The 13,792-nt window shown below is 47.4% G+C and overlaps 1 protein-coding gene across 1 annotated transcript in view; it reads right to left on the reverse strand.

Annotated features, from left to right (window-relative positions):
• smo (smoothened, frizzled class receptor) overlaps nucleotides 1-13,792 on the reverse strand; it is a 206,322-nt gene that overhangs the window by 127,931 nt on the left and 64,599 nt on the right. Inside the window, exon 4 of the mRNA XM_037420254.2 lies at nucleotides 11,684-11,856. Coding sequence (XP_037276151.2) covers nucleotides 11,684-11,856 — 173 coding nt within the window. The remainder of the gene's footprint in view (nucleotides 1-11,683; nucleotides 11,857-13,792) is intronic.

Below are 13,792 nucleotides of genomic sequence, written 5' to 3' on the forward strand. Positions count from 1 at the left end.
TACCCTGTCAACCAAGCGTCGTCCTCTTCACAGACTGAGTGATACCCCCTGCCTATCCGAATAGCACTCGTCTTCTTCACTACATTTTTCTCCCCTCCGGAAAAGAGCCATCCTGGTGACTCATGGGCAGGAGACAATAAAGGGATCGTAATACAGTTTTAGGCGGTCTATGTGGACGGTCTCACGTCCACGGCGTCGTTGATCATGGGGTTGCTCAAGCGGTTCCACGATGTAATTGATGGGTGAAGTTTGTTTAACCACACGGTAAGGGCCGTTATACTTGCACATCAGTTTCGTTGAGAGACCAGGGCTGGTTGAAGGAATGCGAAGCCAGACAAGGTCATCCGATGCATAAGAAGCCGGAGGCGTCGGGCTATCACGGTGGTGTTTCTGGCGTTGCTGTTCAGCACTTGTGAGGGAGCAGGCAAGCTGACAACACTCTTCCGCGTATTTAGCAGTTTGTGACACCGTCGTCGACTCAGCAACATCCGGGCGGTAAGAAAGAATGGTGTCTAGCGTGCAAGAGGGCTCGCGACCATAAAGGAGAAAGCATAGAGAGAAACCAGTGGTTGTCTGGACAGCAGTATTATGTGCAATGTTAAAAACGGGAGAATACTGTCCCAGTTGGAGTGATTGGTTGCGACGTACATTGACAGCATATCTCCTAATGTATGGTTGAATCGTTCTGTAATGCCATTAGTTTGAGGATGATATGCGGTGGTGGTGCGATGAATGACTTGGCATTCCTTGAGAAGCGATTCGACGGCGTCCGACAAAAACACACACCCTCGGTCACTCAGGAGTTCACGTGGTGCACCGTGACATAAAATGATCTGATGCAATATGAAACGACTGACGTCACTCGCTGACGCAGAAGAGAGTGGTGACGTTTTTGCGTAGCGCGTAAGGTGATCGATAGCGACGATTACCCAGCGATTTCCAGCCGGTGTAATAGGAAGAGGTCCATACAGATTGATACCAACACGGTCAAATGGTCGGGGAGGACAAGGTATGGGTTGCAGTGGAGCTGGAGAACATGGAGTGGGATTCTTCCGGCGCTGGCAAGCGAGACAGGAACGTACGTAGCGGCGAACGAAACGATACATTCCACGCCAGTAGTAGCGGTTTTAAACACTCCAGCATGGGCGCATTGTGGGTCGGCGTGAAAGAAGGCGCATATGTCTGAGTAGAGACGTCTGGGAATAACTAAGAGCCATTGGCGTCCTTTGGAGAGATAATTCCGTCTGTGTAGCAAACCATCTCTGATAACGAAGTGCTGTATTTGACGGCGCATACCTCTAGGGATATTTTCCGAGGAAGTGCAGCGTGAAATTGTGTCGGTGAATGATGCGGAAGAGGGTGATGCGCAGCAATCAACAGCGTCAATATGAAGCGTAGTCAAGTGGTCAGGAACTACACGTGCACTCGAGAGATCAACGTCATCGGCAAACTCCAGGCACTCTCCGCACAGTAACTTGGAAGGCGAGGGAAACGGATTGGAAACATTAATTGCACTTGATCCATCGTGAATGTTCAGAACGGCGAAAGGGATCAGGAAGCCCTTGCGGCGAACAGCGGTTTCAGATAGCGTAAAAAGAACAGTTGAGCCACTAGAGACGTCACAAAAAAGTGGAACTCGGGTGGATGAGAAGGGGGGTATCGAAGTGTCGGCGGCAACGAAAACTTTTGCAGGTGAAAGGGGCGAGTCGAGTGAAGCAGTGTCGCATAACGGTGCGAACTCCACTTTGGCGCGAGCACAGTCGATGACTGCATGATGAGTGCAGAGAAAGTCCCAGCCTAATATAATGTCATGGGAGCACTGCAGGAGCACTACAAACTCGACGACATAAATATCGTCAGCAATAGCGACACGTGCTGTGCATGCAGCAAAAAGGCGAATTCATTGCTCACTCGCAGTGCTCAAAACGAAGTCGTGAAGAGGCATTGCGACTTTTTTTAGTCGACGGCAAAGTTTTTCAGTCATTACAGACACTGCGGCGCCAGTATCGACCAATGCAAAAACAGGTATACCTTCAACGGAGACAGCAATGACGTTGGGCGGCGAAAAACGAGGTCTTGTGGAGTTCAAAAGATCCGCAGTTCTTGCCCTCGGAACTGCGGCTCCTAGTTTTCCTCAGGGACAGGGCGAGGTCGACGTAGCATAGGGGAAAGGGAATGGCGTTGAGGTGAATGCGACCGGTGTCTGTTAAAGTTCCGACAAGGTGAAAATGTGTCCATGGTGGCAGGCTCACCAGATAGAGCAGGCTCCGGTCATGGTGAGAAATCATAATTGTTGGGCCGGACGTCGTCACACAGGAAAAACTTACACCGTCGGCACAAAATTGCGCCACATGACCCGCAGTTCCACAGGTGAAGCACATTGGTGCAGTTGTCTTGAGTGCGCCAAGGGTTCTGAAAGCGTGGTGGTAGTCGGGAGAAAGGACGGGCAGCCTGGTACATAGGCTCAGTCGGTATGACAAAGGGGCACGTGGACGTAGGCGTTCGCGATAAAGAAACGTGAGCGTTCGCGACATGCGGACGTCGGATTCCGTTCAGTCCTTCAGCATAGGTCAGTGTAGCAGCCACAAGTGGTGTGTGAGCTGTTGATAGCACCTCGGACACTTGCTCCTAAACTACTCGCTGTATTGATGGCGCTAAAGTAGATGGGGCACCTTCGGAGGTATAAGGCACGAGGGACAACTGGCGTGCGACCCCCTCTCGTACAAATTGCTTGATATCGAGAAGCAAACTGGTGTGGTCTATAGCAGTGCCAGCCGACGTTAATGCGGAGATTGTTGCACATGGCGCGCTGGCACGACGAGTGGTATGACGCTGTTTCTAGAGCTCGTCATATCTCTGACAAAGTTGGATCACCTCCGCTATCGTTAACGGGCTCTTGGCGACACGCTTCTGAAATGCGTCGTCAGTCACGCCTTTCGAGATGTGTTTGATCTTCTCGGCTTCTGTCATGGCCGAGTTGAAACGCCGGCAAAGGTCGACCACATCTTCGATATAACTGGTGTAATTCTCACCATTCTGCTGAGCCCTAGTACGCAAGCGCTGTTCGGCCCGTAGTTTGCGAAGCGCTGGACGGCCAAACAAGTCTGCAAACGTTGTTTGGAAGGCCGACCAGGTGGGGAGGTCTCTCTCGTGATTATGGTACCACAAACCGGCGACGTCGGTCAAATAAAATTGGACAACAGTAAGCTTGTGCGCATCGTCCCACTTGTTGTGCTTGCTCACCCGGTCGTATTCGTCGAGCCAGTCTTCCACGTCCTTGCCATCGGTTCCACTGAAGGTAGGCGGATCGCGTTGCCGAAAGGAGCCGAGACAGACAGGAGCTGCAGTAGTTGGAGCCGAGGCGGCCGCCTGCTGATCGTCTGTGGACATTGTAGCAACTGGAGGCACCTTACGGTTTCGCAATTCTAGGATTAAGCGTGACCCAGCACCTCCACCAATTAAAATGAGGCGTTTTAGAGCAGCACTCTTTTATAAAACAGGAGAACGGTCACGAGAAGTCAAGTGGTAATGGTGGAACCAGCCTGTGTACCCAGCCAACCAAACGTCGTCATCTTCACAGACTGAATGATACCCCCTGCCTATCAAAGTAGCACTCATCTTCTTCACTACAGCAATAAATTCCTACTGGGCGTGAGCAACATCTCTAGAACTATGTAAGTTGCAAAACTCCCTGCGTCAGACGACCCGCCACATGGTGCCAAGACAACTTCCGGTTTGGTGGTGCTAGCGGTGCAACAAGCTTCCGCTAGCAGACGAAACGCGCAGTCGTTATGGCAAGACGCCGTGGCGGCCGTTCTGAAAGAGCTTTGCCAACAGTATATTATCGGCATTTCTTGTTGTGCTGTCGCAGAAACTTGATACTGCATAATTTTTTGGCGATGAAAGGCAAATACAGTATATTTATGGCTTTCTGAACTGCCCACGATAAAAGATGCTTCATAACATAACATGAGTCTGTCCGTTAGTTGCTAGTTGGTGTATGTTTGCAATAAATTTTTACGTGCAAAAAATCCCAATTAAAATGTCTTTTATTCTCGCTTGTGACTGTGTTTTTCATGCCTTCAAATAAATTAGAATTATGTGGCGCGATCCCGTAGCTTTTGTCTGGTTCTGTAGTCAACTTTTTTTTTTTTTTATGTCAGTCACATTCTTTAGCAACTTAAGCGGTCCAAAAACCTGTGCGTGCGGCTCTTTTCTTAAGCATGTCTTCCCTCTGCTTCTTCTTGAGTTCCTCTAATAAAACCTGTTAACACAGCTGAAGCTGCTTCGAGCAGGGACCGTACTTTGGGGTATCGATGAGCGCTTCGTAGTCATTACCCACGAGGCTGCCTGTTGACGCAATGGAACAACATGAATATACTTTCAGCTTTTCTATGTCCTCCAAAAGTTCGGCCGATTGGGTGATGGTATCTGCATTGCCGGGCAAGTTGGTTAAGCGACGGTGACGGCTACTAATGGTGACTGTCATGTCTTCTGCGACGACTATGTATTTATCCACAAATACCACTCTTTTAAAATGCGAAGCATTTCTGAGCGAACTTCGGCAACTTTGAGCATATCTTTCTATCTATCTATCCCGCCGCCTACGATTTATAGCTCTCCTTACCGCTTCGATAATGGTATAGATAGCAAACTTGGTGTGACATAACATGACTGTATGAAGAACATACCTGACTTATAACATGAACATCATGACACGTACGTCGTGAATGTCATGATTTACATTTCATGGTCCTGCAGCACTTTCAGTGGTTTCGTTCACATGGCATGTTGCAAAACTAGTATGGTATGCCATGATTGCACGGAGAACACAAGCGACAGACCCTAACATGAAAATCATGACAGGCGTGTCATGTAACAACATGACTACATGCCATGCTCATGATGCGCTCGCGGCCGTTTCACTGGTGTCACATATACCAATTTTGGTATTACAGTACGTGAACGGATGACGAAAGTATGTGACTGGTGCAAGCGTGATAATCATGAGATGTGTGTCATGTAACACCATGACTACAAGCCACGCTCGTGATGCACTGGTGACCGTTTCGCTAGCTTCACTTATACGAAATTTGGTATTACGGGACGCAAATGGATGACGAAGGTATGATAATGGTACAAACATGAGATGCGCGTCATGTAGCAACATGACTACATGCTACGCTCATTATGCGCTCGCGGTCGTTTCGCTAGCTTCACATGTAACAAACTCGGCATTACACGACGCGAACAGATGACATAAGTAGATGGCACATCTAAACATGATAATCACGACATGCGTGTCATGTAACATGACTACATGCCACACTGATGATGCGCTCACGGCTGTTTCGATAGCTTCACATATGCCAAATTTGGTATTACGAAATGCCAATGGATGACGAAGGTATGTGACTCGCGCAACCATGATAATCATGAGATGCGTGTCATGTGAGAACATGACTACATGCCACGGTCAAGACGCCAATACATTTCAACGTGACGCAGTGCGTGTGCTCGCTGGCGTGACGCCGGCGTTTATTTCGTCGCGTCACGCCGGCATTGTCCCACCAGGCGCTGGTCCTGCCATATACTCGCAGGCACACGCTGCACTGCGTTGCTTTAATGCATGCGCGTTACAGCGCGTCGAATGTCCCTCCATCACAAAAAAGGGGAGACACAGTGTTGTCTGGGTAAAGCATCGGCACGAAATGCAGCCTTTCGCATTTGGTGCCGGTTGCCGTTGGGCCGCGCCGACGAGCGCTGGTCGCGGCTGGCGTCAAACTATAAAGAGCTCGCGTTTTGCTAACGTAGCGTCGCTGCGCCCAGCGTGCGCGCAAGTCACCGCTACATTGGAGTATCTTGGGCCCTTCATGATCCACTCGCGGCCATTTTGCTAGCTCCACAAATAGGCACTGCACACTGACCAAAGAGAGCTGCGTTGCTCACACTGCCTCGTCTAAAACTTTGACATTCATCGTTAAGGGCATGTAGAAAAGAAACGAGTGCTTGCATTCCCAATGTATCCCGGGCACCATACGCCGACAGATGCAGAGCGCGAGACGCACGCGTTGCGTTTTATTTTCATCGATGCTGTCTTACAGTTTCTAATTTTATCGTCTAGGCTGAGTATTCTGGTGCTGCAGTCAGGCTGGGAAACTCGACTGAACGGGTCCTATACCAAATTTGGTGTTACGTCACGTCAATGGATGACGAAATGTATTACTGGTGCAAACAAGATAATCCTGACACGAGTGTCATGTAAGAACATGAGAACATACCATGCTCATAGCGTGCTCGTGGCCGTTTCGCTAGCTCCGCATATACTAAATTTGGTATCACGTGACGTGAATAGATGACGAAAGTAAACGACACATCCAAACATGATAATCATGACACGGAAGTCATAACAGCATCATTCACCTCTACCTCGTTATGTTGTAATGATTTTAAAGTGACATATCAACACATCTCATTCGTGCTTCGCGTATCATCCGATTTACACTGTACGTGAAATCTGCCAATTTTTTTGTCTCTGAGCACTAGGAACACTACAAGACGTCTTGTCTCGCCATTCTCAACAACTTTCCGCCAACATGCAACAGGCAAACAAGCGTTTTCTATGCCTTGAAGAGAAATTACGACGCCATTCGTTGACGGCATTTCGGAATTTATTTCACCCTCTTCGGGCTCAGTGCTCGGAGATAGTCTATTAAAGGTAAGCGGGCAACTTTGGGATATGCGTGGAACGCATCTTTCGATCAATTCCCACTTTCCTCTGGTGATTTGTACACTCTTACACTATTCATGACGTGAGTGAAAGTCTTCAGGATGTTTTACCCATGAAAGTGCATATCACACACACGTGATGTGCTGGGTAGTTTCTTATCCGCACGAGAAATAGCATGGTCCCACGCATCTTGCTGCTGTGGTACACACGGTGCACAAATGAAATGTCGTGGTGTCTCTCATTTCGTGTAGCCACTCGTACAGCCAGGAAAGCAAACCTGTGGGCATGATGAAAACACACAACACATACAAAGCAAAACAGGGCATGCTGAAGCACAAAACTGTTCACGCAGAAAGAAGCCTCCACGGATAGCGACGCACTGCAACATGCACAGCCGACGGAGGTTATGGGAGTGACACGAGCGAGCATGCAGTGAGTGAATCCGGATGCGACAGCAGCGCATCTGTCTCTGGCAGCGGCAGCACCGCGCAACATCGCTCAGTTTTTCAACTTACCTAGTTCTAGAAACGTTGGGTCGCGAGGACATACCACAGCGCCACCATGCGGAGGCATCCCTGTGACATGCGTGGTTGGATTGCTCCGCCGCCCTCCCGTGCGCAGCCGCTTTCTCATCTTCTCTTTTTCATTATTATTCTTGTGGTACTTCACTCAACGAAATCAGTAAAATACTGCTGGAGCTTCTTTCCTGACTTTAAGAAGTGCTAAATAACTGCCCCAGAAAAGCATTGCTCTTCTCGTAATGCCTGGGTGCCGGTGGCATCTGCTATATGGCCACAAAAATGAAAACCACGGAGGCCGAGCGCCCTGTTTTTGTAAAAGGTAAGAAGTCATTCCGCGTCAAAATTAAGCATCAAATAGGTATTAACAGTAAAGAAACTCATCCTTGCAGCAAGAAATGCCCGCAACCACTCTATTTCATTTATTGTAGGTTTGCGTCTAAAGACGGGCAGCGGTTGACATGACAAGCATGGTCAAATTTACAGTTTTGTTTAGGGCACATAGCGCTACGAAGCACAGCACAAGCAGATTCCCCGCTCTGTGGGAAGCAGCACAGCATTATTACAGCCACAACTTTTCTGTTATGATTGTGGATAAACGTGAGAATCACGCACGCACGTGCCTCATTCAGAGCTGTAACTTTTCTCTGCGGCCGGACTAATACTTATTGTGCGGAATTTCTACGGTGGTCACTCGTTGCACATTCGATCACCATCGATCCGCACATGGGTGAAAACGAATTATGAATGATTGGTTCAATTCGAGAGCATCTACCAAGGGGTAAATTATGACAAAAAAAATGCAATCAGCTAGTCGTATCATTTTGCACTCTTGAATAAGCCTGCTGCGAGGTCTTGCTTACCGTGATCTGAACGACAATTTCATGTTTCAGTGAAATCCCCGGTGTCTAATTATTTTTCTTTACAGCTTCATTCATAGGCTGTGTGATATTTCGCGACCGATCTTGGAAGATGAATCAGTTTTTGAAGCTAACCATGTTTTTGCCTGTAGATTAAAACAGCATTCAGATAAAGGGACAGTGGCTATGGGCCCATTCTACAAACGTAATATATGAGCAAGGAACCATGTGAATATGAAGGGGGTACCACATTGATTAGAATTGAGCCCGGGCAGGCAGATGTGGTAAACTGATATTTTGTGAGCTATACACCCTGGGGAAAAATGGGGGGCGCATGGGCTTGGTGTGCCACCCCCTGGCTACAATACTGGTGGATGGAAACTCATGTGGTCGGGTGCATACATGGAGACGGACAGCCGGGTAGGAGGGCAGAAGTGGCACGACTGCGGTTAGGATACCTTGGCGAAGAAGTAAGCTTTAGCAAACACTGCTGCGGCACATGTACGATTTAAGAAAGAAGGTTTCGTTGAATGCACTGGCTGAACACGCAGAAGCATCTCGCCAAAAATAGACCGGAATAGGGTAAAATTACCGAAAATTAAAGGAAAAGAAGTGGACTTCCGGGCTATATCCTGACTCTGACAATTCAGACAACAGCGCACATTCTTGAATATAATGACTGCAACTTCCTCCACATGTACACACTTACGTCCTATTTTGAAATATACATAATTGGATTGTTTGCACAATCATTTTACGTTGTGAACGAAGATGCCATGTGGAAACTGAAACGTTCTGCTTTTTTGTGAGAATTAATGGTCACTGTTTATTTTAACCCCATAAGCTCGATATAACAACCACAACAACAGAGAAAAAGAATGACGACAGAGGCACTGCCAGCGGCCATGCCAGTGCTCTCACCTACGTATCTTGCACACTGTGGCATGCCGCCGGTAACTTTTACTGCAACTTTCCGAATTGTGTAGTCTGCACAAGTCCACACACATGAAGTCACAGCAAAACAACGCTGTTCAGAAATAAAAACACCGCGAAGTCACAATAAAAACAACACATCCAACCGCCAGCTTTTCTTCGCCAAAACAAGGCGAGATCACGCGATCCAACCATACAAATCACAGCGATTGCAGCGCTCGCGCCTCCGGTGGTGGGCCTCGGGCCCCATACCTACAAATTCACGAAGTACACAGTCATACATACCGAACACTTTATCTGCAATTCCAGACACAACATCTTTGCAAATAAATGGAGGATCAAAAAAAAAAAAGAGAAGAGTGGATACTGAGTGAACTGCACATCTGAAGATGAATGCCGAGTTCTTTCACCACTTTCAGTTTTATAAGTCAAGTGTATTGGTACTGTGAAGCTTTTATAAGGGCTCATTCACATTAGGCTCACTCGAACGCGTCCGGTACTAGATGGGAGCATGGGAATTACGTGTAGTACATAGATTTGCCTAATCTTCATACTTCAAGTTCCTTCTTACTTTACAAAGCTTGAAGCTGCTTTGTCGCAAAACAACAAACGGCGAATGTTCGGCAACTTCGTCAGTTTGACACTTCACCACGTTCACCTTTTAGGATCACCTATTCCGATAAGCTCACGAAGTTCAAAACAGTTTGTTCTTTCATTCAAAACAAAACCAAAACACAGGGATAAAAAGCTACAAGTGTGTTTGCCGCCCGCAAGCGTGAAGACTAGGCCAATCTGTTCAATACCCATCATTCCCATGGTCGCTGAACGATCGCAGTGCCAGAGTCCCCTTTAGTTAATTTCAGGAAACTCTATGGCTCCCAATAATGTGCTGTAGGGTCTTGAATTATGTAAAAGTTGAATGTTAAATGCTCATTCTGTTGTCTGTGTTTTCCTTTGTCACTTTTGCCTCTTCTTCCTCAAACTGAACGGGAAGAAATACGACATCATACAGCAATATGACATTGTGTTGGATTGCAGTGAAGCACAAAGTGTACGTGGCATCACTCAGTGACGTCGGGCGATGAAACACCAACGAGTGTCAGTAAAGATGCACAATGTTGTGAGGCAATTAAAGCAGGCTTGTACCACTGCTCTTCTTTCACGTGTGCTGTAGCATTCCTTCATATGCTGCCAGCGTTATTCTTTTGTATAAGATACCCCAACCCTAGTTCTTTTCTGTCAACTAATCCACGGTAGCATAGGTCGTGCCCGCTCTTCAGCACTGTATTAGGGTCACGTGTCCTCCTAACTTTGCTGACCCCTGTTACAACCAATTTAACACCCTCTTATTCCTCGTATAGCACAGCAAGACTAGCCTCACTAGGTAGCATTCTGGCGTTGAAGGTAGCCAAGTTCAGATTCCAATGGCAGCCTGTGTGGACCCAGAGATTCCTAGCACTCTCCGCTGTGTCGCAGGTCTGACCACCACATTGGACAGTTGCTTCGCAGCCGCTTGGGACTGAGGGCAAAGGTTTAATTGCTCTACTCATGGGAGTTATTCTTATATTCTAAAATAGTGTGCACATTTGAGAAGTAAAGAGTTTTCTTCAACTTAGCAGGAGCTTTCTTGAAGTTTGGCTTTATGAATACAAGGACTTGCCCAGCCTTACCTGATATGAATTTCATGAAAAGAGAGTCTTATATAAAGGACCTAAATACTTCTAATTTGACAAAATCGACAGATTTTCACCTTCAAGAAAATTTGTACACTCAAACCTCGCAGTAACAAACCCAGATATAAAGAAATATTGGTTACAACAAAGTAAATGAAGAAAAGTCTGGCAATAAATATATTGTTAGGAATATACCTCTCAAACAAATTTTTGTGTAAGATCCAACTTAACAATGAGGTTTTAGTGTATTATCAAAGGTGTGATGATTGTTGGTGAACTGGACCACCTCACACTTGAAGAATACAGTGATATATTCCACGTATTGCACCACAGTAATATTAGATGTGAAGCAGCTCTTCGACTAGCCCGTGTAACGCTGTCCCTCCGTCCACACCGCGCTCCCCTGGCCTCAGGTGTTGGGGCGCTGCCTTCTCTCGCAGTACGCGCGCGTTGACGCCACTTTCTCCCTAGCCTGTCGCCGCTCCCCGCATGTCATCTCTTTCGCTTCACTCGCTTCACTGCTCGCAACATTCGAGCGCACATCGAGCAAACAGTTTTTATCTGTGATGAAACTTACACGAAACCCAAACAACCTTGCATCTTTGCTTTTCGAACAAACGTTTACTCTAGTAAATGCTAAACAAAGTTTCGCTTCAGACCGTTTTTCCAGCAATTGTGTCGACACTTGTTTCAGCCGGGTCAACGCTGTGCGCACTGCTGCTGCTTCGCACCCTATCATGCTTTCCTTCTGGGAGATTGTCCACAATTTTTTTTGCAATAATGATTGCAGCACAATAACCACATGCAGACTAATGCACATCTAGTGTTCGCTCATACCAAATACTTTGAAATTTCCAATAACTTCAATTCAAATGATTCAAACATTTGTTTGGATATTTAAAGTGCTTGAATATTTGCACAAGCCTAATGAAAATAAAACCCGCTTCTGTGAAATAACGATCAAACTACCTGGGCTCTCCCCTGCGCAGGGTCCCGTCTCGGCGGCAGGTGATGTCTTCCCGGGCCCCAGGCAGGAACTGGGCCAGCCAGCCGACACACATGAGCAGCAGGCACAGGTTCATGTAGAAGACCATCACGTTCGGGTACTGGCGTGACTCACGCCACCCGATGAGGAACGTCAACTGCAGGAAACAGACACCCTTCGAAGATAACTGGGCTAGTCAGTTGAAATTGCCAATATATGCAGTGCAGAAACAAGGACGATGCCAATGTCAACTTTATGGCAATGTTAAAGGAAAAGCTATTAACTATTACCTCTCACCACAGTGGATTTTGAATGATGATGAAGCAAAATCATTGGTGCGTAGTCTTAGAGCTACTCTGGTTACGAGTAAGGCCCACACGTCCCTTTGACACAGTGTGCTGGCACTGGCAGCAAAGCGCCTCTCCGGCTAAGAAAGCCACCCAGAGCACATCTTGACCCTGCACTACGCAGTGGCACGAGATGATTTTCATGGACATGCGCACCATTTTGGTAGAAGTAATCGATAGCATCTACAAAAATATAAACAGATATGTGTAGATGCATATTTTGGAACACCAACCAATGTGAAGAGAGGTGGCTCATGAAAGGAGGTGACGCCAGACAAAACTGGTGGACTTCATAGGACTTTTTATTTACCATGTACAGTATAACCTCGTTACAACAGATCTGCTTACAACAGACATGCGGACATTACATACCAATTGGCAGCATTATACCGACCTTCCTATTTGTTCTATTGGCTGAACTTCGTTTACTACGGATTCTGGTACAATGGGATATGATTGACTAAGATGCGAGGCCTGCAAGGTGGTCAGGACTACCGTAAAAACCAGCGTATAGCCCGGGGGTTTTTTCTAAAATTTAGGGTGCAAAATTTCAGCCCCGTACTATATGCGGATCCCAAAAAAGTTTCGGCCCGAATTCAGTTTTGGTTTCGGCATTGGTGGTACTATCATCATTATCAGGTGTCTGCGCACTTATACGTTAGGTGGCGTGGTAGCGTGAGCGGCGTTATTCCTAGAGACCTACAGGTACAGGCGTGCATCAGTCGAGCAACAGTGGCCATTGCAAACACTTGGCGCACATCACGACGGCCACGATTTTACTTCCGTGATTTTAAGCCATGTCGGGACCACGCAGGCAGTACTCGGCTGCCTTTAAGAGGAAAGTTATTTCTGCTGCCGAAACCATCGGCAACTGTGCCGCGGAGCAGCAGTTCGGCTGAAACGGGCCTCGCCAGCTTTGCTCTGCTCGTGGATCGTCGAGGCGTGGGCCCGCATTCACGGAGGATGAGGTGCCGTGGGAGGACATTTCGAACAAGGGAGATTCGGAAGACAGTGTGTCAGACGAAGACGACGACTAATCGTGCGCGCGCGTGCGTGCGCATTCAAGTGTGTAAATAAATGCATTTTTTCTGTTTTCCTCGAACAATATTCGCGTGAAAATGTTTTTTCTCGCGTTTGCTATCCCCGAGTTACACCTCGGACTATACGCGGGTCCGAACTATACGCGGGTTTTTACGGTACTTTAAAGCGGACTTTCTACGACGAACATCTCAAATTCAATAATTTTCAACTTCAAAAACCGTGCGCTTGGCATACTTTTGGGACAGGAACAGCACGTTGCAGATATCGACGGACAAATTTCAGAACAAAGGCCGCCGATCTCCAGTCTGATCATCAATTATGCTTTACGGTGACAGAAAATCGACGCCCAACGTGCTTGATCTTGCAACTAGGAGCGCTGATTCACGACGTTGCTAGCCGCTGCCATCGCAGCTGGGAGCAGTCGCTGCGCAGCAAGCTTTGTTGGGGGGGTCCACTGCTGACGCACAAAATTCTCATCTGCAGTTCAGATGAGGCAACTGGCGACGTGATTTGTTGCTTGGGATGAAGCACCTTACGGCCTCATCGCCTTCGCATGTCCCCTAGGGCCATGACCTCTTCTATAAACTTATGACCTGCTCATTGGCGCCACCCCTACGAAGGCGTATAGAGATAAAAATTGGCGTGTAAGGACCAGAGATGTGGCCATATTAACTGGGAAACCTTGACACCTGGTAATATCGAAAC

The sequence above is a fragment of the Rhipicephalus microplus genome, chromosome 2 (assembly GCF_043290135.1).
Source record: "Rhipicephalus microplus isolate Deutch F79 chromosome 2, USDA_Rmic, whole genome shotgun sequence".
Lineage (NCBI taxonomy): Eukaryota > Metazoa > Arthropoda > Arachnida > Ixodida > Ixodidae > Rhipicephalus > Rhipicephalus microplus.